At 50.1% G+C, this 24,647-nt stretch overlaps 9 protein-coding genes across 10 annotated transcripts; 5 read left to right on the forward strand and 4 right to left on the reverse strand.

Annotated features, from left to right (window-relative positions):
- Window positions 1-639: 639 nt before the first annotated feature.
- PV06_06315 (uncharacterized protein) lies at window positions 640-2,594 on the forward strand. The gene has a single exon (XM_016407415.1). The coding sequence runs from the start codon at window positions 810-812 to the stop codon at window positions 2,490-2,492; it is 1,683 nt and encodes a 560-aa protein (XP_016263019.1). The 5' UTR covers window positions 640-809; the 3' UTR covers window positions 2,493-2,594.
- An 893-nt stretch (window positions 2,595-3,487) lies between these two features.
- PV06_06316 (uncharacterized protein) lies at window positions 3,488-5,608 on the forward strand. The gene is made up of 5 exons (XM_016407416.1): window positions 3,488-3,769; window positions 3,829-4,030; window positions 4,088-4,246; window positions 4,332-4,454; window positions 4,510-5,608. The coding sequence occupies exons 1-5, from the start codon at window positions 3,577-3,579 to the stop codon at window positions 5,555-5,557; spliced, it is 1,725 nt and encodes a 574-aa protein (XP_016263020.1). The 5' UTR covers window positions 3,488-3,576; the 3' UTR covers window positions 5,558-5,608.
- A 220-nt stretch (window positions 5,609-5,828) lies between these two features.
- Window positions 5,829-8,225, forward strand: PV06_06317 (uncharacterized protein). Its single transcript, XM_016407417.1, has 4 exons — window positions 5,829-5,914; window positions 5,973-6,046; window positions 6,095-6,902; window positions 6,956-8,225. Exons 1-4 carry the CDS (start codon window positions 5,849-5,851, stop codon window positions 7,886-7,888), a joined length of 1,881 nt encoding a protein of 626 aa, XP_016263021.1. The 5' UTR covers window positions 5,829-5,848; the 3' UTR covers window positions 7,889-8,225.
- On the reverse strand, window positions 7,944-9,104 carry PV06_06318 (uncharacterized protein; the record flags this gene model as incomplete). The annotated part of the gene is made up of 3 exons (XM_016407418.1): window positions 7,944-8,514; window positions 8,563-8,703; window positions 8,755-9,104. 3 exons carry the CDS (start codon window positions 9,102-9,104, stop codon window positions 7,944-7,946), a joined length of 1,062 nt encoding a protein of 353 aa, XP_016263022.1.
- An 826-nt stretch (window positions 9,105-9,930) lies between these two features.
- On the forward strand, window positions 9,931-12,199 carry PV06_06319 (the record flags this gene model as incomplete). 2 transcript variants are annotated; one of them, XM_016407419.1, is made up of 8 exons in its annotated part: window positions 9,931-10,114; window positions 10,190-10,335; window positions 10,401-10,450; window positions 10,528-10,665; window positions 10,743-10,807; window positions 10,866-11,192; window positions 11,296-11,731; window positions 11,846-12,199. In XM_016407419.1, exons 1-8 carry the CDS (start codon window positions 9,963-9,965, stop codon window positions 12,008-12,010), a joined length of 1,479 nt encoding a protein of 492 aa, XP_016263023.1. In that variant the 5' UTR covers window positions 9,931-9,962. The 2 variants fall into 2 exon arrangements, with proteins under 2 accessions (XP_016263023.1, XP_016263024.1); XM_016407420.1 differs by lacking the exon at window positions 9,931-10,114 and having other exon boundaries at window positions 10,117-10,335; window positions 11,846-12,010.
- Window positions 12,200-14,637: 2,438 nt separating this feature from the next.
- Window positions 14,638-16,095, reverse strand: PV06_06320 (uncharacterized protein; the record flags this gene model as incomplete). Its single annotated transcript, XM_016407421.1, has 1 exon — window positions 14,638-16,095. One exon carries the CDS (start codon window positions 16,093-16,095, stop codon window positions 14,638-14,640), a length of 1,458 nt encoding a protein of 485 aa, XP_016263025.1.
- A 303-nt stretch (window positions 16,096-16,398) lies between these two features.
- Window positions 16,399-18,369, reverse strand: PV06_06321 (uncharacterized protein; the record flags this gene model as incomplete). The annotated part of the gene is made up of 1 exon (XM_016407422.1): window positions 16,399-18,369. One exon carries the CDS (start codon window positions 18,367-18,369, stop codon window positions 16,399-16,401), a length of 1,971 nt encoding a protein of 656 aa, XP_016263026.1.
- Window positions 18,370-19,052: 683 nt separating this feature from the next.
- PV06_06322 (uncharacterized protein) lies at window positions 19,053-20,772 on the forward strand. The gene is made up of 2 exons (XM_016407423.1): window positions 19,053-19,706; window positions 19,868-20,772. Exons 1-2 carry the CDS (start codon window positions 19,414-19,416, stop codon window positions 20,439-20,441), a joined length of 867 nt encoding a protein of 288 aa, XP_016263027.1. The 5' UTR covers window positions 19,053-19,413; the 3' UTR covers window positions 20,442-20,772.
- On the reverse strand, window positions 20,604-24,238 carry PV06_06323 (plasma membrane ATPase). Its single transcript, XM_016407424.1, has 2 exons — window positions 23,545-24,238; window positions 20,604-23,485 (listed from the first exon to the last, which is right to left on the reverse strand). The coding sequence occupies exons 1-2, from the start codon at window positions 23,962-23,964 to the stop codon at window positions 21,101-21,103; spliced, it is 2,805 nt and encodes a 934-aa protein (XP_016263028.1). The 5' UTR covers window positions 23,965-24,238; the 3' UTR covers window positions 20,604-21,100.
- Between the last annotated feature and the right edge of the window lie 409 nt (window positions 24,239-24,647).

Genomic DNA, 24,647 nt, shown 5'->3' on the forward strand with positions numbered 1-24,647 from the left:
GCGACGAGGGGGAGAATTGATGCATTCGATGGCCCAACCAAGGTGGCTGCAACGGTACATACAATCGAGCTGGGGACATCTTGTGGTGAATGCAGTCAAAGATTACAGTGCAGTAAACATTGAAAATGTTCATATTCCAGGCTATCAAAGTAGGCTCAATCCAGACAATGAGCCGTCCGGGGCCGGACCATCAGCCACAAGGAGCATTGGGCTCTCAAAACACCACTCGTACTTATACTCGTCGGGGATGGTCTTGGATATCTAGGTTCGTCAGGATCCTCCGGGCCGCAGGGTAGGAGAGCTACTGTGCAGTTCGGAGTACATACCTACTGTATGTACAGTAGAGAGTGTGATGACACTGCTCTCAACGACCCGGGTAGCGCAGCATTTATGTAATTGCGACTTCGCATTGCATCCTGTACAGTAGAAAGACGATGCATGGATCAACAGGAGCATTGATGTGACTTCCAACTCATTGCCCTTCACTCAAACAGTACCTTAGGCATCTAATGCGTCCCATACCAACAGTACCTAGTATGTGCTCAAGTAATCTCAATGGAAAGGCAGGTTGGCCGAGCATAGAAACTGCGTGCGCAGCCCACTCTTCCTTGTACAATGAAATCATCAAGTATAGACCCAACGAGTCTCTTCTTGTCGTGACAAAGCTACCAGAGGTTGAATTTCTGCATTTACGTCCCATAAATTGCGTTCCGAGTCGTGGAGTCTTCGTTGTCATTCTTGTTATCAACGCAAGGCTGCTTTACAATTGATTGCCATTCCCGGAACCATCCTTTCTGTGACACATTCAAATGCAGAAAAGCACCTCTGCGCTGCTGTACACATTCAAGCCGGTCTGTGCTTCACTCGAGTCGTCTCCGCGATGCTTTACTGTCCTACGCTCGAGGAAGCTGTTCAGATGTAATCGTCAACCTCTCTCAACGTCCGCTCGCTTGAGTCAAGAGCGACCCTCTCCAGCAAGCCAACATGGCTCCGACCCTCCAAGAGGAGATAATGCGACACCAGCCTCTCCCTCGATGGAAACCCTCCTGTCCCAGACCCGTCCTGAAGACAACTCCCTCCTCGCACCAGTCCATGTCGCAGAAGACCCGAACGCCATTCTGAAATCAGACCATCCCTCTTCAAATATCCTTGCCCAACCGGGAATTGTCGTACAGAGGCAGATTGAGATGATGAACCTATTCCTAGGTTTTGAACAGGCCAATCGATATGTCATTTTGGACCCCAATGGCGCTCATATTGGCTACATGGCGGAGCATGACGGCGGTCTCGGAAAGGTTATGGCCAGACAATGGCTTAGAACACATCGTGCTTTCACGACTCATGTCTTTGACAAGCATGGAACGGAGGTTTTGAGATTTCACCGGCCGTTCTCTTGGTTTGTCACACATATTCGCGTATATGATGCTCTCACGCCGCAAGTTATCTCGGCACAATCGTCGCATATACTGCAAAATCCGTCAGTTTCGGACACATTGAACAGCCTTCAACAGATTTCTCATGTTCCCCTCGATTCCATGCGGGTCGTTGGTGAAGCTGTGTCCGAATGGGCCCTTTTACGACGTAAGTACAATCTATTTGTGCATCCTGACGACGCTGCTGGCCCGGAAGGCACGTTCCCCCGCCAATTTGCTTCTATCAACGAGCCCTTCCTATCCTGGGATTTCTCGCTTTTTGACCAGAATTCTCGCTTGATTGGCTCCGTGAACCGGTCTTTTCGTGGATTTGGTCGAGAGATTTTCACAGACACCGGGAGTTATGTACTACGCATGGACGCTGCCGGGTCGGAAACGGATACACATCAGGTCGATCTGGCCATGCAGTCGGAGAACAAGCCTCGTGCTTATGCTGAGACATTGGGAAACAAGAGTGGTGTGACCGGCATGACTCTTGATGAGCGAGCTTGTTTACTTGCTACTGCAGTGACACTGGACTACGATTATTTCTCACGTCACAGTTCAGTCGGGGGTTCCGGTGGCTTTCTTCCTTTATGGATGGGAGGAGGAGAAGCTGCCGGTGGTGCTGCCGGTGGTGCTGCTGGCGCTGGGGAGGCTGCCGGTGGCGCAGTTGTCGGCGGAGCCGGACGGGCTGTAGGTGTAGGCTCGGCCGCAGGCGGCGTTGGTGAAGGCGCAATAGCAGGCGCTGGTACCATGGCAGGCTACGAGGCAATGCAGAGGGGTCTGGGAAGAGGTTCACAGGCTGATTCAGAGAATGCAAGCCCCCAGGAGCAACCTTATGGCGGACCCTATGGGTCCCAGTCTCCGCAAAGCCAGTCTGGTGAGTCTCCAGCACACGACCAGACCCTTGACTCACCACAACCTCCTCCAGCCGAACCTGGTCCTGAAAATGAAGCAGGCGATGTCTGGGGACAGGGCTCAGACCCCTGGAGTGATGGAGCTGGACAGGGACCTGCGGATGGGGGCGAAGGGGGAGGATTCATTTCGTCCTTGTGGGATTCATTCTTTGGTGATTAGATCATGTTCCGACAGATAACATCTCGAGAACATTGTATCTATTCATTGAGTTCTTCCTTTTTACTTGATCTTCAAATAATGATAATTACGGTCACTCACGGCTACTACCGGATAATCGAGCCCTCAATGGCCCGAGATATTTCTTTCCGCCTTCAGCTGTGCAAATCATAACATCGCCGTCCTGTGACTTATTACGCAACATATGTGAGAACATCGGGATACACACTGCCCTGCTTGTGTCAAGAATGCAGATGCTGCTCATTACCCGTATGAGGACCACGCCTTATCTCTGCCATCTCGAACATGTTCTCGGCTCTGTGTCGATCTGTGACTTGGCATTACTACTTCATCGACAAGGATCTGAGGCTTGGGGGGGTCAAGATGGAGTACTCAACGATATTCGTACTCCTCTTACAGGCTACAAAGCCTGGACCATCAGGGCTGGTTAAAAATTCCCAGACTGGACATTCCTCCTTCGTTTATGGAGCGAAAATGACTTGTCTTCCCCCGCCGACTGCAAGCATATGAAAAGTCTGCCTCATTATTGCCTTGTGTACTTGTTCAGGTCGCCTCTGTATACCCGACTCCGCCCTTCTTGGCCGGCATTCTTAACTCTTTGATGGTCTTGGGTCTCCGCCGCTGGAGTCTTGGACTGCATCATTTCCACCCTCATCTGCATCTCGGCCTATGGCTTATCTTGTTCCACTCGTTGATGGATTCTTGGAAAAGTCTTGGGTGCCATCATTCATACCCTTTCCACTTCTTGGCCTATGCTTCGCTTCTTCAGACGAGCCATTGACGTCGCATTGTCCGCACTGGGATGATAACAATCAACGTGCTACACGATCTTTCCCTCAGGTCAGCCTCTCATGTCACTTGCTGGGGTCATGATGATGCAGTGTAACCCAGATGGGAGTCGATTTACTGGGGACAGAATGATGTTTCCCTACCGTCAGGCGAAATCTGCAACCGCTTTCGCGAATGATAAGTACTACCATGTTTCTCCTCTCCTGTCACGATCTAGTTGTGTTCAGTCTCCCCAGGTTCTTACCTTGCTACTGCTTGGCCCTTGTGCGGTGAAAAAATGGCCGGCTATCACACAGACAGCCCTTCACCCTCCGATGGGACCGAGAAACCAGATTACCATGCCCAACAGCGAACGCTCTCCCCCATCGATGGCACTGACATCCGAGCCGCCCAGTTCGAAGATGGCTCGCGACTCCATCGAGGTCTCAAAGCTCGTCACATCACAATGATTGCTATCGGTGGTGCTATCGGTCAGTCAAACGTCAATATTCTGTCCGTGGGAATTGTTTCTGACGTTTCTCCATTTCAGGCACTGGATTGATCATTGGTACCGGCCAAGCACTCGCTCGCGCAGGCCCTGGTTCAATCTTCATTTCATATACCGTTGTCGGATTCATTGTATACCTGGTCATGTGCGCTCTTGGTGAAATGGCCGCCTGGCTTCCACTGCCTTCCGGTTTCACTGGCTATGCAACTCGCTTTTGCGATCCTGCTCTCGGCTTCGCTCTCGGGTATGGTGTTTCACTGTCCTTGACTGTCCCACGTTGAATCTAATGTTTGGGGTCTAGTTACACCTACTGGTTCAAATACATCATTGTCACGCCAAATCAGTTGACGGCCGGCTCGCTCGTCATACAATACTGGGTCGACCGCGATCAAGTCAATCCCGGGGTGTTCATCGCCGTCTTCTGGATCGCAATTGTCTCTATCAACTACTTCGGTATCCGGTAAGTTCGATCGGCGAACATAATCAGCTCTTGTTCCAGCATCCCCGCCATTGCCGCAATCTGTTCCTCTTCTGACTATTTGCAGCTTTTTCGGCGAATTTGAATTCTGGCTCTCAACCTTCAAAGTCATCGTGGTCATTGGATTGATCATCTTGTCCTTGGTTCTGGCCTTGGGAGGAGGACCTGACCACGACCGTAAAGGATTCCGGTATGTGGAATAATCGGTACCAATACACTGGTTCCAAAAGGCTCATGAGTTACAGATATTGGAGTGACCCAGGCGCATTTGCAGAATATATCGACACCGGAGCGACCGGTCGATTCCTCGCATTCTGGTCAACGATGGTGACAGCGACATTCGCCTATCTGGGCACGGAATTGGTCGGCGTTACTGTTGGGGAGTGCCAGAATCCGAGGAAAAACATCCCGCGCGCCATCAAGCTCACCTTCTATCGAATTGTGATCTTTTATTGCTTATCGGTTCTCTTGCTGGGTATGCTTGTCCCCTACAACTCTAAGGAGCTAGCTTTTGCCACCAAGGCTTCCAGCTCGGCTTCCGCATCTCCATTTGTCGTCGCCATCAAACTTGCAGGCATAAAAGCTCTTCCTGGCATCGTCAACGCCTGCATCCTGTTGTTCGTCTTCTCGGCTTCCAATTCTGACCTTTACATCGCCAGTCGGACGTTATATGGTCTGGCAAGTGAAGGAAAAGCACCAGCCTTGTTCCGGCGAACTGACAAACGCGGCGTGCCTCTCTACGCTCTGGGCTTGTCGGCAGCCTTTGCTCTCTTGGCCTTTATGAATGTCTCGGATGACTCAAAAACAGTCTTTTCCTACTTCGTCAATCTTACCACCATCTTCGGACTGCTCACCTGGATTTCCATCCTCGTCACACATATATATTATGTTCGAGCACGCCGGGCACAAAATGTCCCTGATACGGCCCTCGCATTCAGGACCCCCCTTGGGGTAGCCGGGTCTTATGGAGCTTTGTCTCTGTGTATCCTCATCGCAATCACCAAGAATTTCAACGTCTTTGTCCATTCCGATGATTATGGCAACTTTGATTACAAGAATTTCATAACTGGATACTTGGGGATCCCTTTGTATCTGATCCTCATCTTTGGGTACAAGCTGTGGACAAAGAGCAAAGGCCTCAAGCCTCATGAGGCGGACTTATGGACCGGCAAGGACATTATCGATCGCGAGGAAGAGGAGTTCTTAGCAGCGAAGCGTGCCAAACAGGCAGAAAAAGGAGGTAAACGGGGTGCCAACTGGTTTTACAGAACCTTTGTATCTTGGCTATTCTAGAAGTAAAAATCGAGATAGTCCAGATATGTAGCGTATGTTATCTAGTCTGCTATCAGCAAGTACTGTCCTACGAGTTACCAAGATGGTATGGCATCGTCGGTCAATGGCAGATTCGTACTCGTACTCGTACCCGTATTACTCTCCAACCTCTCCGCGTTTCAATTTCACACTACCGATTTAGCCGAGAACGCCCCTTCTATTAAATTCTATCGGTTATGGCGGCTACTTGAAACTACTTGACTCTTGAAGCATGTATTTGTCGGAGATGAAAGGCAATTTGATCGTATTGCCATGAACTCACCTCCTCCGATCCGGCGGAGGGCGAATTTGGTCTGTATTCGTTGTCATGAGAAGAAGGTGAGTTTGTGCATTGGTACCTTTTGATGCCGGATTCTCTCTGACTTACATTCACCAGATCAAGTGTGATGTTTCTAGCCAGAGACACGCCTGGGGTTGTACTCAATGCGTGTATGCTCAGGAGACCTGCAGGTAAATTTTTCTGTCATCGCTTACATGCTGCTGGGCTCATATTGCCAGAATCCGCCCTTCGAGGCGCAAAGGTCATCGGAAAAGGAGGAACAACGGAGAAGCCACGGACGTTGCATTTGATGCACATGATGCACGATTCCACGGACGATCATTACAACTAGCTTCTGCTCAAGACAAGAAGGATTCTCTGTCGCTTCTGCAAGAAACTCCGATGCGTGATGGAGAGACATATGACACTGAGCGCAACACCCAAACGTCGCCTACCTTACTTCCTCAGTCAATGAATATCGACACCCCGGAGCAGGGCTATCTGGGCCAATCTGGTTTCATGCCAATCTTCAGCCAACGCGCCCAACCAAACCTGGTTCATTCAGGCCCAGACGATTCTGACGCCTCTTCTCTGTCCATTGCACGCATCCTTCGACAAAGCTATGCAGAGACCTATCTCGAATTCTGTTTCCCGTGGTGCCCGATCCTAGAAAAGCAGGATCTGATATCTCAAAGTCCGTTTGCGGACTCAATCCTGCTTCAACAGGCATTGGCTCTTCTGGGAACCATAATCAATCCTCCAATGTTGCAACACGCTTCTCCGCAGACATATTACGAACGTATGAAAACACTATTCTATAGCAACTACGAAAAGAATTCCCTCGTTCGGATCGTTGCAATCACTCTAGTCTACTGGTGGAGCGCTGGACCACCAAATTTGGTTAGTATGGACAGCCAGTACTGGTGGAATTCAGTTGCAGTCAGACTGGCTCAAGAGATTGGATTACATCGCGAAGTTTCAGCTGGCCACGTCTTCAGACCTGGAGAGACGGCCAGCTTAAGAAGACTTGTTTGGTGGACTTTATTCGTAAGTATTACTCTGATCGTGAACAGCAATTCCCATATCAACTAGACCTACAGGCAAGAGAACGCATGACTGCCATATGTCAAGGTCGCCCGTGTATCATACATCCAGAAGATTGCAATGTCAGACTACCCACCATTGAGGACTTCCCTGAAAACAGGAGCTCTCAAGCGATACTCTTCACCAATTGGGTCAAAGTATGCGCTATCGTTGGAGATGTCTCAAAGTACTTGGTCAATCGCAACGAATCTACCGATTTCCCAATCGACCTTGCCCAACGACTAATCGACTGGGTTCACGCACTGCCGGATCATCTTCAACTACCATTTACTGCTTCCCAGAGTACTCATTTCGATCGACATTTATACCAACTTCATCTTCCCTACCTGGCCGCAATCACTTTGCTCTACATGACACCATCGGCCCAACCACTTCCGAAGGCATACACGGCTGCTATACTATCTGCTTCATGTGTAGCTCGCATTTTCGAAGACTATCTTGCCAGGGGACACATTCGGTTTCTGCCGGGAGTGTCAGGATGGTGCATCAGCATTGCCATCCTTGCACTCCTTCATGCTCGTCAAGTTGATCGGTTGAAGGCCGGCGCAAGCGAGCAGATTGAGATTCTTTATCTCGCGTTGAAAGAGACGTCAAAGCTTTGGCATTCTTCAAAAATGTTTCTGCTTGGGTTCGAAAAGCTTCTAAATGGACCACAACCTCCAAATAGTCGAGCTACCACAAGTGCGCCACTTGTGACCAGTGTTGGCTCTGAAGCAATAGATGACTTGGCCGGAGTTGATGTTGTCAACTATCTGGATTTCTTCCCGACGGCAACAATCGAGACGAGTCAGCTCTTCGAGATACTTCTCACAGAAAATCCTCCAAACATATTCATGGGCGCAGCGTGGGCTAACGACTTGACCATGCAGTTGCATGACTTGTTCGATCAGCCATTTGAAGATGTTAGTTTTGATTCGTTAATGCTATGAAGATTATGGGAAGAATTTTATAGGCACAATGACCCTCGCCGGCGTAAGCCCGTTCCTAACCTGTCAAGGCACCTTTGAAATCTTCGAGGAACCTCCAGTAAACCTTCTGGCGTACCCCCTTGGCCTTCCACTCATTTGCTTCAGCTGGAAAAAAGTCCATCACGCCCTTGATAGTACCATCGTGAGCGTAGATGAATAGGACATTGTCCTCGGCATCTGCCTCTTGAACCTTCTTGATGGTACGAAGAGCCTCGGGTATGTCCAGCCCCATGTTCGGATCAAAGAAAGTCTGAGTTGGACCTCTCGCTCGAGATTTCTGAACCTGCTCAAAATCGGCTCCGGGGCAGACACCACCGCGGTAGTGACTCAGGGCCTCTAATCGGATCTCCGAGGGCAGAGGCAATAGCTCGGAAGGTCGCAATTCACCTGCATGGTGGCACAAATCACCACCCATCATGATAAAAGTGTCGGGGGTCGTTCTGGCGAGGCCCGCCAAGTGTCCCACGGCGTGGCCCGGTGTATCAAGCAAGTAGAAAGACCCGTCTCCGAAGAGATCGAATGCCCTGAATTGACCTATCTGGAGGACGCCCTTGTCCTCAAAACTGATCTCCCGCACATGTCGACCTCTGGAACATGATCAGTCAGAAATCTGGGCAAAGACAAATTGGGCTGACCTGAAATCACTTTCACGGACCGGCGAGTCTTTCTTCGCCGGGTATCCCGGAAAGAAGGCCTCTTTGAAACCTGGACCTACCACTAGCTCGGTAGACGAGGGAAAAGTCGATGGGTCTCCCAGATGGTCCCAATGCCAGTGGCTTTGTGTATGTTACCAATTGAGCAGACTGAAACGTTGAGGGACAACGTACCTCCACACAATACTGTTAATTTGTGACGGATCCAGTCCCTCTTCTTTGATAATGTCGGCAACATGCTTATCGCCAGAGATTTCCCAACCTCGTTTGACCAGGCCATCGACAACGACCGGAGAAAAGTCACGCCAATTTGGTGGCACCCCGAGATCAAACAATGCCTTCTTGCCGGTGGTGCTCTCGACGAGAAATGACCAAGTAGGGATCTCGGGCATGAATTCCATGCCTGGCATTGGAGGTGTCATGAGGTAGTCTGTGGGAAGTCCATTGATTTTGGTGGTCGAATTGATGATCCTCACCCTCGCGACGGCACCAGATGGGACCGAGAAACGCTTGGTAGTCACCATTTTCGCGGCAGTTTCAATCGATGATCTTAAATGATGGAGTAAACCAAAAGGTCAACTCGAACAATTGTAGCTTGTCTGCGAGAGAGCTGGTTTCAACACAACTACGACTTACGCTTACTGTAAGACTCGAATTCATCTTATCCATGAAGAAGAGAGAGGGACAGCCCAAGACCCACCCCCCTTCGGTTACGAAATGTCGTTCCTCATCCCCCGCATCGCAAGGCTGTGTGAGAGGTTCGATTCTCTCCAACCAACATGATGTAACTCACCAGTAGGAGGACTTGGGGAAGGTGGTCAATCACTCGAGCCTAGTCGTTTTGAGGAATGACGCTCTGGTACTTTGCAAAGCCTTACCAATAACTCGTACCCTGGTCGAGGTCTATTGCCGGAATCAATGGCCTTGTCAACCGCTTTTGCCGGACGCCAAGTCAACTTTACGTCTCGTCGAGGAGACCGTCTTGAACAACACCACACTAGCCAGTCTCATACGGACGGCATGGATCTTTTACTCCGCATTGCTTACCCATGGGGGGGGGAAGGATTCTTCAGCGTTTACGGGGTACCTGGGGATTCCTCAGTTTTCCACGAGTACGAGGAGCATTACTATATCAAAGGCATCGATATTGTACTAAAGTATCTACACAGCCGAAGCAATATAGCCGGACCGCATATGTATCTCGATCTCCACATCATATCGTTCCAACAACAAAAGATGTTTGTCAACCTCTTCTGGCAATATAATAAGAGACTGCGGGACGATCCAGACACATCTCTCCCTGGTCGAGTGATATTCCATTGCCCCCCTCCCCAAAGCCGGAAACCCCTAACAGCGGTGTCATGTCCAAGTCATAACACATAATGTCTGCAACACACATCGACCAAAACCCCAAATCCAATACTGCGCACATGGAGTTCCAAGAAAAGTCCGTGGTTGACAATCGCGAGGGAGGCCATGAGGTTGTTTCTCAACAAGAGCTTGCCATTGACCCACAGACCGAGAGACGTATCAAGTATGTAATGTTACATTGACTCCCCGAGGGAGGGGTCTTTAGTGTACAGCTCTTCAGCTGACCGAATCCCTCAAGACGCAAGATCGATATCAGGCTCCTACCCATGTTAGGGTCCATGTACACCTTCTCATTGATCGATCGGACCAATGTCGGGGGAGCTCGAATCTCGGGTCTCGATCAGACGGTCGACCTCGACGTCGGTAACCGAGCTTCTATCATCAGTGAGTCCTTTTTTCCCTCGTTCACTCCACGACGACCCCCGGAAGGTACTGACCGCCCGTGATAGTTCTAGTCTTTTACGTCGGATACGTGATTTTCGAGCTGCCTTCTAACCTGGTGAGTGGTTTTCGAGAAGTCTTGAATGCCGCTCATGCACACGAGAGAGATGATGTTAACTCCTTCCCTCTGTACAGGTCCTGAAAAAACTTGGTGCTGCAAACTGGTTGTCATTCCTAGGTGTGGCATGGGGTCTCATCTCGTTGGGGATAGGGTTAAGCAAGAATTGGGAGACCGTCGCGGCGCTCAGAGCCATGCTTGGTATTTTGGAAGCCGTAAGTTCATGTCTTGAGTCTCACAAGAGTACCATGCTCTCTTGGAACTGACGCCCCCTTTTTTCTCATAATGTTAGGGATTGTTTCCAGGATGCGTTTATTTGATATCGGCATGGTACCGGCGTTACGAGGTACAAAAGAGGTACGTACACGATTCTTTCGTATAGAGAGACATGCACCAGTCACTGACGATGATACAGAATCGCAGTCTTTTTCATGACGGCCTCTTTCCTTTCCTCCTTCTCCAACATCTTGGCCTACGGATTGACCCAGATCGCGTCTGATCCCGTCAATGACGGTTGGAAGTGGATATTCGTCGTCGAGGGGGCCATCACCATAGGCATCTCGATATTGGCGTGGTTCGTCATTGTCGATTTCCCCGAAAGTTCTCGGAACAAGTTCCTGTCTCCGGAAGAGGTGCAGGTCGTCAAGAACAGACTGTTGGCGGAGAGAGGGAGCGCCGAGGGTGGCAAGGTGACTTGGAAAGTCATCAAGGAGACTGTGTTGGATTGGCAAGTGTGGAGCATGTGAGTATTATTGGTCCTCGCCCTCTTCTCATCGAAAACAACCCGTCATTTTCATTCTTGGTCAAGGGCCGTACGCGACAAAATGCTAACTTGTATTCAACAGAGCGACCGTCTACATGAGTGGTTCATGCGGGACATATGGATTTTTGTTCTTCTTGCCCATCATCCTCCGCAATGGCCTGGGGTATTCCCAATCGCTCTCGTTCTGTCTCACGGCTCCACCGGCGGCGTTGGCCGTCGTTTACGCCTTGGGGATCTCGTGGGCCGCCGACAAGTACCGCGTCCGAGGTCCGTTCATCCTCATGCACTGTGTTCTTGGGGTTGTGGGGCTGTGTATGATTGGGTTTCTCAATCGTCCTACGCCGCGATACGTCGGGTCTTTCTTGGGTGAGTGTGGGACGAACGGGCTCATCGTGACAGGGCTCGCATGGGGTCAGAACAACGTCAGGAGCGACGCCAAGAGAAGCGTCACCACCGCCATACAGGTCATGATGGCTGCTGTGGGAGGCATCTATTCCGCATTGGTATTTCGACAACAGGTGAGATTACCCCCTCCATATCGCGGACTACCGAAAATGAAGCACGATGTACCTACTGCATTTCACACACAACCGAGCGAAAGGAAGCAGACAAGGACTGACGTGAATGATTAGGACGCTCCTGATTATGTCCCGGGCTTGGTGGCCACAGGGGCCCTGATACTGCTGGCGGGGGCACTGACTATCATCACTTGTCCCCTGTTGATCAAGGCGAATCGACAAGCCGATAGGGGTGAGAGGGTGATCGAAGAATCCCCGGATTTCAGATATACTTGGTGATAATAGACCGATCCTCGGACTTGCTCTCCTTTTGGGACTTTGGTGTGGGCTTTGTCGTGGACATGAAGGATCTGTCTAGAGAAATGCGAGAATCGCAATGCGGGGTGGGTCGGTGGTTGTTTTTCCTTCCATCTCGTAGCTACGACCAAAGCTTTAGACACTTCATGGTCGCAGTATAGAAATCATAACACGAATGGAGATTTTCAAGGCATAGATGTTGGAGCTTGGACTAAAAAGTAATTCCATTCGATACATGGGACAAAATGATATAATTCATTGAAGAAGCTATAGGGATTGAAGAATATACAGAGTCAAATCAGACAGATACATGTCCTTGTTATATTCCCTGTAGGTGTGGGTCTCTCGCTCGATGGATTTGAGAGGTACCCTCTTACCAGAAGTGATAAACAATTGACTCTGTTTCTGTTTCCTGTTTGTCTCCAACATCCTTTCTACCACTTCCGCGCACTCCTTTCACCTTTTCTTGCCGGCCGATTTCTTATCTTCCTCCAAAGCCTTGACGACGTCGACGATGGCCTCGTTTTTCCTACTGGTCCACGCGTGGGGTCCGGGACCTGGGTCGTTCAACAAAAACACCTCGCGCCATCGATCCGGGTGGGTGACCTCCAATACAGTTCCTGGCGGGTATTTGTTTTTGTTGGGAACATCAAAGGCCACCGCCATCATCCCCCTCGCGATCTCGTCGGTCGAACACAACTTGTCCTTGTCGGGGTCGACGAACCGGATGGCCTCGGGGTGGTCGTACATCAGAGGGGACATGGTCGGCCCGGGGGCCACGGCCGTGACTCGGATGCCTTCCATGTCGTAGAGGGGTGCCATGGCCCGGGCAAAGTTGGAGACTCCCTGTTTCGCGGCCCCGTAGAGGGGGGTCAGGATGCTGGATTTTTGGGCGCCCGTCGACGAGACCAGGACGATGTTGCCCCGTACGCCGGTCTGGACCCAACGGCGGATGGCGATGCGGGACATCTTCAGAGGGTGATCCAGGTTGATCCGAAGGATCTTGTAACTACTGTCGTCCTTGTCGTTCCAAAAATTGGGGGCAGACTAGAGAAAAGGACACATGATCATTCAGTAGAGATCAAACAAGGAGATGAAGGAAAAAAAGAGAAAACAAGGATGAAGGGAAAAGTGGCGTTGGTTGGTAGAAAGTAAAGGGGTAGGAGATAGTAGGTAAAAGGTAAAAGGGGGGTTAGGTAGGTAATCAGTCATAGTCCTCGCATCGCAAACGTACAGGTTCATAAATGCCGGCCCCTGGACAGACGACGTACGGCACACCACCGAATTCCTTTTCGTACGTATCAAAGGCCTTTTCGAGTTGTGGCCAATCACTCACGTCGGTCTTTGTGAATGCTATCCGTGGACTCGACTTGCTATTGTCGTTTTGGTCTTGTTTCAACGTGTCGATCCAAGCCTGTGCTTCACGGTGTAAAGTGAGATCACAGATCAATACGTTACAACCTGCTTGGTGTAACGCTTTTGTAAACGCGAGACATATTCCTGTGACCGACGGACGATGATGGTTTGTCAAAGTTAGCATTCTGTGGTTTTGAAAGGGGTCATATATAAATTTGCATCATTGACATCTCGTAGTGATGGAAACCATAGATATCAGAGTAGGGGAAAGATGAAGAAAAAAAGAGTCATCTTACCTGAACCACCTCCCGTCACAATTGCCCCTTTTCCTGTTAGATCGACTTGTTGTTGTTGTTGTTGTTGTGACATTTTGTTGTTCAAATTCAAAAGCAAAAAGGATTCTCAACAGGATAGAGACACTGTAGGTGTATTGAAAATGCAGTCGTCTCACTCGTTACTCAAATCGAACGTTCACTTTTTGGAGTAGAGAGGTATCTGAACCTCAGTAGATAACTCCGTAGTAGATGTTGTATGTTGAAACTGGTCTCCCCGCGATAAATACTACTCGTCCTTGTCGACATCAACAATTCAAGTCACTAGTTGTCATCCCTCTTCTTTTCCCTCGAGTCTCCAATAGTTCTTCCTCCTCCTCCACATTTCAGGACTACCGAGGACAATGGGAAATCGGGGGAGGCTTACGGAGTACAAGATGGGATGTCAATTTTGAGAGCCGAACATTCATAGCCGACATTACCGGACAAGTACTTAATTCATAGTAAGTACTCACTACCGAGCATACCAAAACAGAAAAACCATACGAGTACCAGACACGAAATATCGGAACCAGGCACGTTGAATAGATTGGCAATAAAGAATATCGAATTCTCCTTCTAGTATAGCTCACAAGGCTTCAATACTTGTACAGGACAGACGAAGTCAGAACCATCGATCTCATAGGATTCTCAATTAACCGAACCTGTTCTACATTTACTTACCTTCATTCTTTACACATTGTCTGCGAACCAAAATTATATCCATCACTAATGGTCAAAAGGACCCTCTATGATTCAAATCTCAACCGTCAAAGTCGTGTCTCGGTATCCAGATAGCAATTCCCCAAAACGCTAGCAATAGTGTAACCCTGCACCTCTGACCAAATCCCATCCTACCCTTCTCAACATAAGCAGGCCGATGGTAATACTCGCTAAATTCTTCGCAAATGATTTTCTCAAAACGGACACCGAATCCTTTCGTCACACCACGCCATCATCACAATGCAAGCTTCGTAAGAGACTCGTAGCCTGCCGCCAATTCGTAATGACATCTGCCACGAGTTTGTCCTTTCTGCCATTGTCGTATAAGCTTGGTCTTGTAGTGCCGGAACCCTCTCTAGAACTATGCAAAATCTCTGGAGGACAGAATCTCCCGCCAGTCGAAAAGAGCACCGCGCCCTTGAAGTGGTAACGTAGTGGTGAGTCAACCAGTCGCAAACAAAATTCACACAGTTGCGAATCATCATCACATTTGCAAGGATGATTCTCTGTAGGCATCAAAGGCAGAGCTTGCATGCCGTAGAAGATGACAAGTTTCTGCTCAATCTTCTCCCGAGAACAAGAAGAAATCTTGGGTTGACTTCCTGGTCTGCCCGACCCACGCATCAACCGCGACCGTAGCACAGAGACCGTCTGGGCAACTTGGTAGATCTCTTTCGCGATGTCTTCTGGTTCCGAGCAGTCAAGTAAACGAACGAGTACATAGCGGCCCATCAAGAGCTCGCTTTGACTGGCTGGCCGTGGAATAAAGCCATTTTGGAAAGCGTGCTCCTTTTGAACGGATGGCCAGTGAGAACATAGAGTGTAACGAGCGAAATCCTTGATGCTAAGCTGGGGGATCCGAGGAGAGGGCTGAATCTGGCTCGCGGGCTCTTTATCGAATTCCCGTTGTGGTGCGGGATCTAGAAGCTGTTCAACTGCACGGGAACTGCCAGCCTTCTTCGACGCAGCCCCGGCAACGCGGTTGTGATTGAGGCTGTTCTCCACTGCACCATCAACTGTCATGTCGCCTGCCGAGTGCTTACCGGAGGACGGTAACTTTTCAGGATTCTCCTTGTCCGAGGGAGTTCGAGTCAGCTTGACGGGGAGCCCGTCACGTCCACGTTGAGGTGATCCGGCCGACAAGTCAGAAAGAGGACGACGTTGTCGACCTGTGGGCGGAGTTATGATTGTCGACTGGCTGATGGGCGAATATCGAGTTCTATGATTTCTCGAGGGAGGGCGAAAGACGGGCGGAGGTTCAAAGGCCCTGATATGGTTTTGAAAGCTGTTGATAGCAGACACTGGTCGACTTATACTTCCAGCCACGGGGCTGGTATGCGGTCTCGGTCTATCAGCGAAGATGAGTATAGCAGATTGCCCCGTTTGTATGGTTCTGCTAGGGTGCTGACGCAAATAGGAGACCGTGTTTTCGTTGAAGCCGTCCTTTGAACCAAACGATCGTGTGATAGACGCATCGTTGACTCTTGAGAACGCTTTGCCACGTCTCGCGTTGTGGCTGCTCTCATCAGAGTGTTCAATATCGACCAGCTTTCGTTTTGATGGGCGAACTGTTTCCCCATCCCTTGCAGAGGGGCTCGACAAACTCTCGCGTTCTCGACCTCGTCCGTCGATCGCAGTCGACTCTTGCAGAGTAAGCGCTTTGGTATCTGAACCCATGTTTCGGCGTTGACCCTGCCCGAATGTCATGACAGAACTCGTGGAAACCACCCTACTTCCAGAGCGTAATATATCGCTTTCGGCGTTCTGGAGACTTCTGTCGATGCTCGACGCAGGTCGTGTCTTGCATGGTGTGTCAATGGTCTGAGCCACTTGAAGCAGAACAGAGTATGGAAGCGATTTCGGCCCGGGAAATCAAAGAAGAGACCGATTGGATAGCCCGGTTGATTGCAGCTGATGGGAAAGATGCCCGTTTGGATTCAGTATCTGAGACCACCGCCAGTCCTTCTGTGAGCGCCCTATCTAATTCTCTGAATGCTTTTGCACTTCCTCAAAAGAACTGGTCTCCGTGAACGGCCTATCAGAATGCACTTTGATCACTCGGGGAAATCGTGGCACCATATGTCTGGCGTCTTGTGGACGCTCAAAGCCAGCACCCATGACCTCAACAACAAAGGGCACTTTGAACAATTCCGAGGGGGCTCTCATACCCTTCATTTCCTTGGAATCAGGCCAAACCGTAAAATGATCGATCGAATTCGCAAATGGTACTCGATGCATCTGGCCCTGTGCATTGAGATGAAGTATATCCTCTTTCGGTACACCATGGGAAGACACAGTCTGTAGTATGCGGAAGATGGGTTTTACATCAAATCGGCGCACCTCCTCCTTGTTCTCAAGGCAGGCGATGTAGAATGTTGTCCATGAGAGCGACCCGAGTTGAAGTTCTTCAACGATGCTTGGGTCTCGTCGACCACCAATGATGCAAAGATCAACCGCATCTCCACATCCTTTGATGTAATCCTTCTTGAGCTTGATTACACTTTGGGAGTGTAAGAAGGAAAAGTATGGATCATCACAACCTTTGAGCACGAGTCCTTCCCATCTATGCCGAATAGCATGCGCGAACACATCTAGCAGTCCACGTCTTGCGTCACTGCTCCTGAAGTTGATGACCTGTCGGTACGCGAGTTGGGATTCTCCTTCCTCGGTTCGCACGATCTGCTCAAGGCGTTGTCTTCGGTCATGATGAGGCTTCTGGCTCAACGCCGTATCATCAAGGAATAGGATGTCGTAGAAGACAAACATGAGTTGCTCATCGGGTTTTCGAGGAGAGTCCATGTCGGTTCCGAGAAGCTTTCCACCATGCAGGATGTGCTTTCGAATGGTGTGAAAAGGCAGGATGGATCTTGCTGACCGATCGTAGACCAAAAGCTCGCCTTCCACAATACAGTTTCTGGCAAAAGCGCATTCTGGCTCGCCAATCCTGAGACCTTTCCTTAGGGCAGACAGAAGACGTATTCGATCTCTCGTAGAATCTTTGCCGCTTTTTGAAAAGATTTGGATTTGTGACGGAGGCTCTTTTGTAAGGTCAATGTGGACTTGGCAATATTCGCCGTCGTATTTGCGTTCCACACTCATCATTCGATTTCGAGCCTCATTACAACAGTGCTTGATGGTTCTCGCTTTCACAAATGGTGTCCGAGAGATCATGGCTCCTATCCCTGGAGTGATGTAATGTGCACATAGTCTCAGAATCCAAGACTCATCAGCGGGACTCGGGTTCGACGGTATCCCTTGCAGTTCCTTTAGCGTGAGAACGTCAACAGCGCTCTCGATCGAATTTCGCACCACGATAATGTGCGGAAGGAGGAAATGAAAAGAGCGCAGGACGGTGCGCTCCGGTAGTTGTACAGGGGTATAACGTTTGAGAATCATGCGAACGAACCACTTCGCTTCGGAACTTTTCAATCGTCGCACAACCGGGGCGAGGACGTCGCTATGTGTCTGATTGTTTTGATATTTGCGTATCTCTGGCGAGGAGAACGCTGAATTGGCGGCAAGCTGGAAGAGAGTTTGGTCGATCTCCTCTAAAGTAACTGGACCATTGTACACGTCGATGTTGTCGTCAAAGTCTGCAAAGACTTGTTCAATGGTCGTCGCCAAGTCAGTTTCTGCAGACTTCCACGCCTTCAGCCTCTTGACGGACGCAGCTGGCAATCGACGAATCCTCGCCCAAACATTGGCAAGGGAAGCCTCCTGCATACTATAACTCCGCTTCGGAAGGCGTTCTGGTAGGAGACATGACAAGAAGGCAACGGCCGCCGGTCCATGCCGAGGGATAAGTCCATTGTATTCGTCGAACCAATCTGTAGTATATTTGATATCGAGGTTGACATTTCGATTTGAGGTAAGGCACCGCTCTCTCCGAGCGGCATCAAGCGTCTCGAGAAGCTCACAAAGCCAAGTGAATCTGAAACCTTGAGGGCTCATGGTTCTCTGAGTCGTGAGAGCCACGCAATGAACTCAACCGATTGTGATTTGTCAATTGGTGATACTCAGTCGCACGACCTGGCTGAACGATCATGTCGCAGTCGCAAAGGGAAATTGAGAAAGACATTCGCGCGTCTGCCGTGAATTTATATCTGTATAGACGCTGCTACAAAGAAGTGCAAGTGCCAGTTCAAGTTCGTGAATCAAGAATTGATCAACACAAACCAAGAGGAACGAAAGAGACAAACCATGATAATGGCACAATGTACTGGAGGGAGGTGAAGTTTGGCACTTGGAAAAGCTCAGACGCGTTTGGTGCATGTGTGGAACGCCAGATCACGTGGTGTCCTTTTTCTTCGGAAAAAAGTCATCGGAGGAATATCGGCGTTAGGCTCTATTGACGTCACCAGCATCGTCGGCACCATTTGCTTCAGCTGGAACTATGCGAGAAGAGGTGAAAAGAAGTCCGAAAGCTATCGCCGAGATGGTCGGGCAAATGCATGGTTGCAATTGAATCAACAAGTTTTGCTCGGAGATTTCAGTCACTAGATACCTACAGCAAACCAAGGTGGGATGAGATGAGATATCGATCGGGCGGCCGATGCGGCCGCTTGATACTCCACCAGCCAGGGCCACTTGGCATGTAAAAGGGGTCCATAGAGAAGCATTCTTATGCTACTGACAGGACGGAGTTATGAGTACTTGGCTTCATGTCATATATTCGCAAGCTAGAAATGCCTCATCTGATCAACGATTGACCGACTCTTCAATTGGTCTGGATATGGATCCATACTCCCGACCACGGCGACATCCCAAAGTACAGAGAGTACACGGAACACGAGAAAAGACAAGGGAGTTGAGTAAGGTAGGATTCCTCGTATAAATATATCACTACCCCTCCCTCAGCTGAAAGAAAACACACTCACATCCCAAACTTTCATAAACCCCATATATTCTCATCGAGAAACACCATACCTGATCCCTAATCCAAAGCACTTAACCACTCATACCACCCCCAACGGCCCCTTGTGATATACACGCACAATGTCATCGTCAGCCCCAACCTGGCTCGTCACCGCAGCGAGCAGTGGTTTCGGCAAGTTCATCGCCCTCGAGGCCTTATCTCGAGGCCACACGGTACTCGCGACGGCCCGGAACCCGACCAAGATAGACGACCTCAAGTCGAAAGGAGCAAAGACGTACGCCCTCGACGTGACGTGGGAAATGCCCCGAATCCAATCTACAGTCGACCAAATGGTCAAGGACGCCGGAGGTCGGGTCGACATCCTGATCAACGCGGCAGGCTATGTCCTGGAAGGTGCTCTTGAAGAGACATCGTATGTCTTTTTCTTTTTGCCTTTGCCCTTTTTTTTTCTTCCTATCTCAAAACCCGATCCTATTCCTTTTTCCCCTCCCTAAGCCTCCCCATATTCCACGGAATCATATCTTCAGTGGAAATAAAAGAAACTAACGAGAGTGTGCGAACACACAAAAACAGCCCCGAAGAGACTCTGGCAGAATTCTCGACCAACGTCTTCGGCATGATCAACGTCACCCGGGCCATCCTCCCCAGCATGCGCACCCGACGGTCCGGCATCATCGCCAACTTTGGTTCTTTGGGATCCTGGCGAGGCGGCGCCGCCTTCTCCAACTACGCCGCCACGAAGTGGGCCTGCACCGCCATCTCCGAGTCTCTCTACCAGGAACTCAGACCGCTCGGCATCACCTGTACCGTCATCGAGCCGGGCTACTTCAGGACCGGGTTCCTCAACCCGGGCGCCCGGATCAAGTCCGCCAAGGTCATCGACGACTACACCGACACCACCGTCGGGGACGTCCGCAGGGCCCTCGACACTGTCGACAACAAGCAGCCCGGGGACGTCGTCAAGGGGTCAAAGGTCGTCGTCGACGTCCTGACCCGCACGGGGGCCGCCGCGGGGAGGGACATCCCCCTCAGGATCGTCCTGGGCAAGGACTGTGTCCAAGGCATCCGACAAAAGTGCGCCGACACCCTCAAGTTGCTCGAGGACTGGGAGCCCATCATTACGTCCACAGACCACGATGACGCATGATCAGGGGCCGAACCATTCTTCAACAATGACATGACGGCCGCGCACGAGATATGCTGCCCTGGAGCTGGTTTCCGTTCCGATAGTTCACAATGTTCTAGTGGAATGTTAGGTTGAGTCTTCGTCATGGCAGACAAATGCAAGTACATGACATTCACAAGTTAAGCAAGACGACACGTCGCAAATTCCTACCCTTCACCAGACTGTAAACAGAAGTTAAAATTACGTACAATGCTCATTCTACTATAAGGGTATCCTTGTTCATTAAAGTCGTAATGGAAAGTGAAGCAACTCGAGCTCGACCATCCTGTGGCCAATCGTGCTGTGTTCGTCCCGGACCCAGCCTCCCAGTCCACCTATATTCGTGCAGCAGGTAGGACAAAACATGGCCAACGCTCTTCCAGGTCAAGCATCCTTTCTGTTCGAAGACTCTGCAAGTGGAGAATCGCTCAATTTGAGCTTCGGAAGGAAACCTTCGCGGGAGGCTCTAGGCGTGTTGGGGGTGGCACGCCGTGGTCGGGGCCGTAGTTGGACGAGTTTGGCCTTGCTAAACGTTGCTGAGGCGATGATGTCTTCGGGGTCCAACGGTGGAGGCGGCCATGTCACAGACTCGCCTGCAGACGTCGACATCGTGTGGACACCCGTGAGCAGAATGGTCGCACTCAAGCAACCTTCTCGTGCTGGGTGGACACGCGGTTCAAAGCCACCAGGAAATCCTCCATGTCCCGCTTCTTAAGCACCTTCTTGGTTCGCGACCGCCTTCCATGCACAATATCATCAAATGTGACGCTGTCCTGCAACAGGTAATACAATCCAGCCATGACACAAAATACCCCAAACGAATACAACCAGATTCGGACCACGGCAACGATATTGGTCCCTTTTCCATCAACGAACCAGCCGAAAATACAGAATAAGGTGGCGAGAATATCAACAAGAATAATTGCTGCGGTCAGTTGCCATGAGGGCAAACTTGACCAGAAGGGCCCATTCGCTCTGGTGATAAAGATCAACCAATTCTCGGAAAGTGAGATTTGCAGGAAGAGAACCGCGTCTTTATGGCCACTGTTTTGCACAATGCCTTTATCGTCACCCCAAATTAGCATCGTGGTCAAAGCAATCCATGTGCCCGCGGCCAATACCATTCCAAGCAGTATAGACATCCCCCAGAGTTTGGGTAAATTCCACTTGACCGGAGTCTTGGAGTACGGTGCGTTGTCGTAAGCAATGGCCAAAGTAGCAATGTCGGCGAAGATTGCGAGAAAGACGACCAACTTGAGATTCAGTGACTGGTTCTGAATGGCGATCCAGAGGCCGAAGAAGATTTCCAGGTGAAGCGAGAGTGCAATTCGATAAACGATATATGCGTACATGCGGTGAAAAATCTGTCGAGATGTTTTCAGAACGTCAATGATCGCAGAAAGACCCGGAGCCAGAAAAACGATGTCGGCCGCTGACCGAGCGGCATCAGAAGCACCTTCAACTGCAATGCCGGTGTCTGCCTTTTTCAGTGAGGGCGCATCATTGACGCCGTCACCAGTCATAGCCACAAGATAACCACGTTGCTGCAATATCTCAACGACGTTATATTTATGCTGCGGGAACACCTCAGCAAACCCATCAGCAGCTTCAACAAAGTCATACACTTCGGACCCAGGCATGGTGCCACCACCAGCAAGACCGAGGCGCTCGGCGTTGAAGACATTGGAGCCGAGGCCGAGTTGTCGGGAGGTCTCACGAGCAATGCCCACTGCGTCACCGGTAAGCATCTTGATAGAAAGGCCCAGCCTCTTCGCTTCGTTGATAGTTTTGGCGGTGTCATATCGTGGCGGATCAGCACATGGCATGATTCCCAAGATTTCCCACTGGCCTTCGCCTCGCTTTCGAGCGACACCAAGAGATCGAAAACCTCTAGCTGCGAACTCCGACACCTTGTTCTTGTAGGCAATGTCGATTTCTTCGGGAATGGGATGATCATCTTCGACAGTCCGTAAGACAAAAAGTGGCGCACCCTTGACACAGGTGATACGCTCTCCCTGTGGCGATTCAACAATAGCACTAACCTTCTTCGAGACTGGGTCGAAAGGAGAGAATTGTACAACTTTATACTTTCCCAATGCTCCCTTCGCTCGTGGGTAGTATCGAAGGGCTTTGAAGAAGGCTTTGTCAATCGCGTCCATTCCCTTCTTTTTCCTCGAGGCAGCAAGACACGCAGTGAGCATCAGATCTTCTGGATCCACCCCTTGCACAGTGTAGGGCTCGTGCAATGATAGCTTGTTCTTGGTGAGGGTCCCCGTTTTATCAGAGCAGAGTATTTCCACGCCGGCAAGTGATTCGATAGCCGACAATTTCTGAACAATGGCCTTCTTCTTAGCAAGGTATGCGGCACCGACAGCCATAGTAGTCGTAACAACAGCAGGGAGACCAACGGGCACTCCAATGATGGTGATGGATAAGGTAAATTCGAGAATGGTGACTATGTCATTGGAACGGTAAAAGGACGAAATCCAGACAACAAGCAATGTGAAGATAACAAGTGCGAGCAAGACCGCACCGATGCCATTGAGGACTTCGGTGAAATGTCCCGTAGAACCAGATGCTTCATTTACCAGGGCGGCTGCTCGACCGACGAAAGAGTTGTCTCCCGTGGCCGTGACGATCATGAAGCAGGTGCCTCTTTTGACGGCAGAGGAGGCATAACAGGTGTCACCGATGCCTTTGTCAGCTGCAAGTGACTCTCCAGTAATGGAAGATTGGTCGACTTGGAGATAGGCATCTTCTGTGACCACGCGACCATCGGCTGGAATGATAGTCCCTTCTTCGAGCTGTAGAATATCTCCAGGCACGACCATTGGCGCTTCGATCTCAACCAGCCGACCTTCTCTGAGGACTACTGCCTTGAGAGCAAGTGTCTTTTTGAGTTCTTCGACAATGGATCCAGCTTGGAACTCCTGGACAAAGCCGACCGATGCATTGAGTAAGAGCATTCCACATATTACGCCAAAGTCGACCCAGTCCTGCAGACCGGCAGCCAGGATAGCAGCAGCCTATTTGTAAATGTGTCAGGGCCAGTGACCACATGAAGATATTGAAGGGCCCGTCTTACCTCCATAACAAACTGTATAGGGCCAACAAAATAGCCAAGGAACTTTAGCCACAGGCTTTCCTTCGCTTCCCTCATCTGGTTGAGGCCATACTTTTTGCGTCTTGCTACCACTTCTGGCTCAATCAACCCAACGCGTGGATCGGTCTGGAGCATCTCCTCCGGAACTAGGCGAGCTGCTCCGATTGTCTCGATCTCGGCCTCGAGAGCCTCGTCCGGATCCAGAGACTCTAGTTCTTCAATAAGAGCATCAAGGTCCTCCTCTTCATCGTCCTCATCCACTCTGGACTGCCTCTTCTCCACATACAGGGGATCATTACGATGTTCCCTGTGAGGCACTTCGGTGGCATTGATCGTGACTCTCGGCGGTTGTTTGCGAGAGGCGGAGCCTGCGGAGCTATCATTTGATGGTATATCTGTCATATTGAATATGTCAAGCAAAGAGGTAAGAGGGGGAAATATGGCGGTGCTATGTCAGGTCCATGAGGGACAAGATAACAGTGAGAGTAAGGTATAAGTAGATGGTCATTGGGGAAAGATCGAAGTCGGGAAGGCGCGTTGTATATGGCATAAAGAAGCAGTCAGGGTTTAGAGGAGGAACAGGAGGGAAGCTCCAGCATTTAATGTCAAGAACGTATGAAGCTCATTATATGGAGCGAGGGCAAAACAGAATCATAGAGACTCGGCCAGAAGCAGCAGCGCAGGTGCAAATATTACAGAACGAGTAGCATGATGATGACGGTTGTTAGTATCAATTGGCGCCCAGATTCGCTCCCCGCAAAGCCCTGTGGAATCAATAAGGAGGAGCCTTGTGGAATGTACTTAATAGTGGTCCTTGAACCAACCGATCCACTGATGGACAGAGTGGCTGAAGTTATTGACTTTCTATGTTTAAGCTACAGGTATGTGAGGATTATGGAGGAGTATCACGGCTGCATTCAAGGATCTACCCTTTGTGAGTTGCGAAGAGTAGTTGCTCGCTAGTCGTGCATATTGAGAAACTTCTTCTACAACACCTAAGAGGAGTGCTTTATCTACCAATTTGCACATGTGTTGATGGTCATCCTACAATGCTGATTCACACGCACTTTGATCTGTGGATCCGT

Source organism: Exophiala oligosperma, assembly GCF_000835515.1.
Source record: "Exophiala oligosperma strain CBS 72588 unplaced genomic scaffold supercont1.5, whole genome shotgun sequence".
Classification (NCBI taxonomy): Eukaryota; Fungi; Ascomycota; class Eurotiomycetes; order Chaetothyriales; family Herpotrichiellaceae; genus Exophiala; species Exophiala oligosperma.

What these genes read in the sequence shown, in the direction of transcription:
- PV06_06315 (XM_016407415.1), top strand. Translation starts at nt 810, where the DNA reads ATGCAGAAAAGCACCTCTGCGCTGCTGTACACATTCAAGCCGGTCTGT.
- PV06_06316 (XM_016407416.1), top strand. Translation starts at nt 3,577, where the DNA reads ATGGCCGGCTATCACACAGACAGCCCTTCACCCTCCGATGGGACCGAG. An exon ending in GCTCTCGGCTTCGCTCTCGG is followed by an intron (nt 4,031 to 4,087) that starts GTATGGTGTTTC and finishes TTTGGGGTCTAG; the next exon opens with TTACACCTACTGGTTCAAAT. An exon ending in CACGACCGTAAAGGATTCCG is followed by an intron (nt 4,455 to 4,509) that starts GTATGTGGAATA and finishes CATGAGTTACAG; the next exon opens with ATATTGGAGTGACCCAGGCG.
- PV06_06317 (XM_016407417.1), top strand. Translation starts at nt 5,849, where the DNA reads ATGAACTCACCTCCTCCGATCCGGCGGAGGGCGAATTTGGTCTGTATT. An exon ending in TATGCTCAGGAGACCTGCAG is followed by an intron (nt 6,047 to 6,094) that starts GTAAATTTTTCT and finishes TCATATTGCCAG; the next exon opens with AATCCGCCCTTCGAGGCGCA. An exon ending in TTGTTTGGTGGACTTTATTC is followed by an intron (nt 6,903 to 6,955) that starts GTAAGTATTACT and finishes CTAGACCTACAG; the next exon opens with GCAAGAGAACGCATGACTGC.
- PV06_06322 (XM_016407423.1), top strand. Translation starts at nt 19,414, where the DNA reads ATGTCATCGTCAGCCCCAACCTGGCTCGTCACCGCAGCGAGCAGTGGT. An exon ending in GGTGCTCTTGAAGAGACATC is followed by an intron (nt 19,707 to 19,867) that starts GTATGTCTTTTT and finishes ACACAAAAACAG; the next exon opens with CCCCGAAGAGACTCTGGCAG.
- PV06_06323 (XM_016407424.1), bottom strand. Translation starts at nt 23,964, where the DNA reads ATGACAGATATACCATCAAATGATAGCTCCGCAGGCTCCGCCTCTCGC. An exon ending in CTATACAGTTTGTTATGGAG is followed by an intron (nt 23,486 to 23,544) that starts GTAAGACGGGCC and finishes ATTTACAAATAG; the next exon opens with GCTGCTGCTATCCTGGCTGC.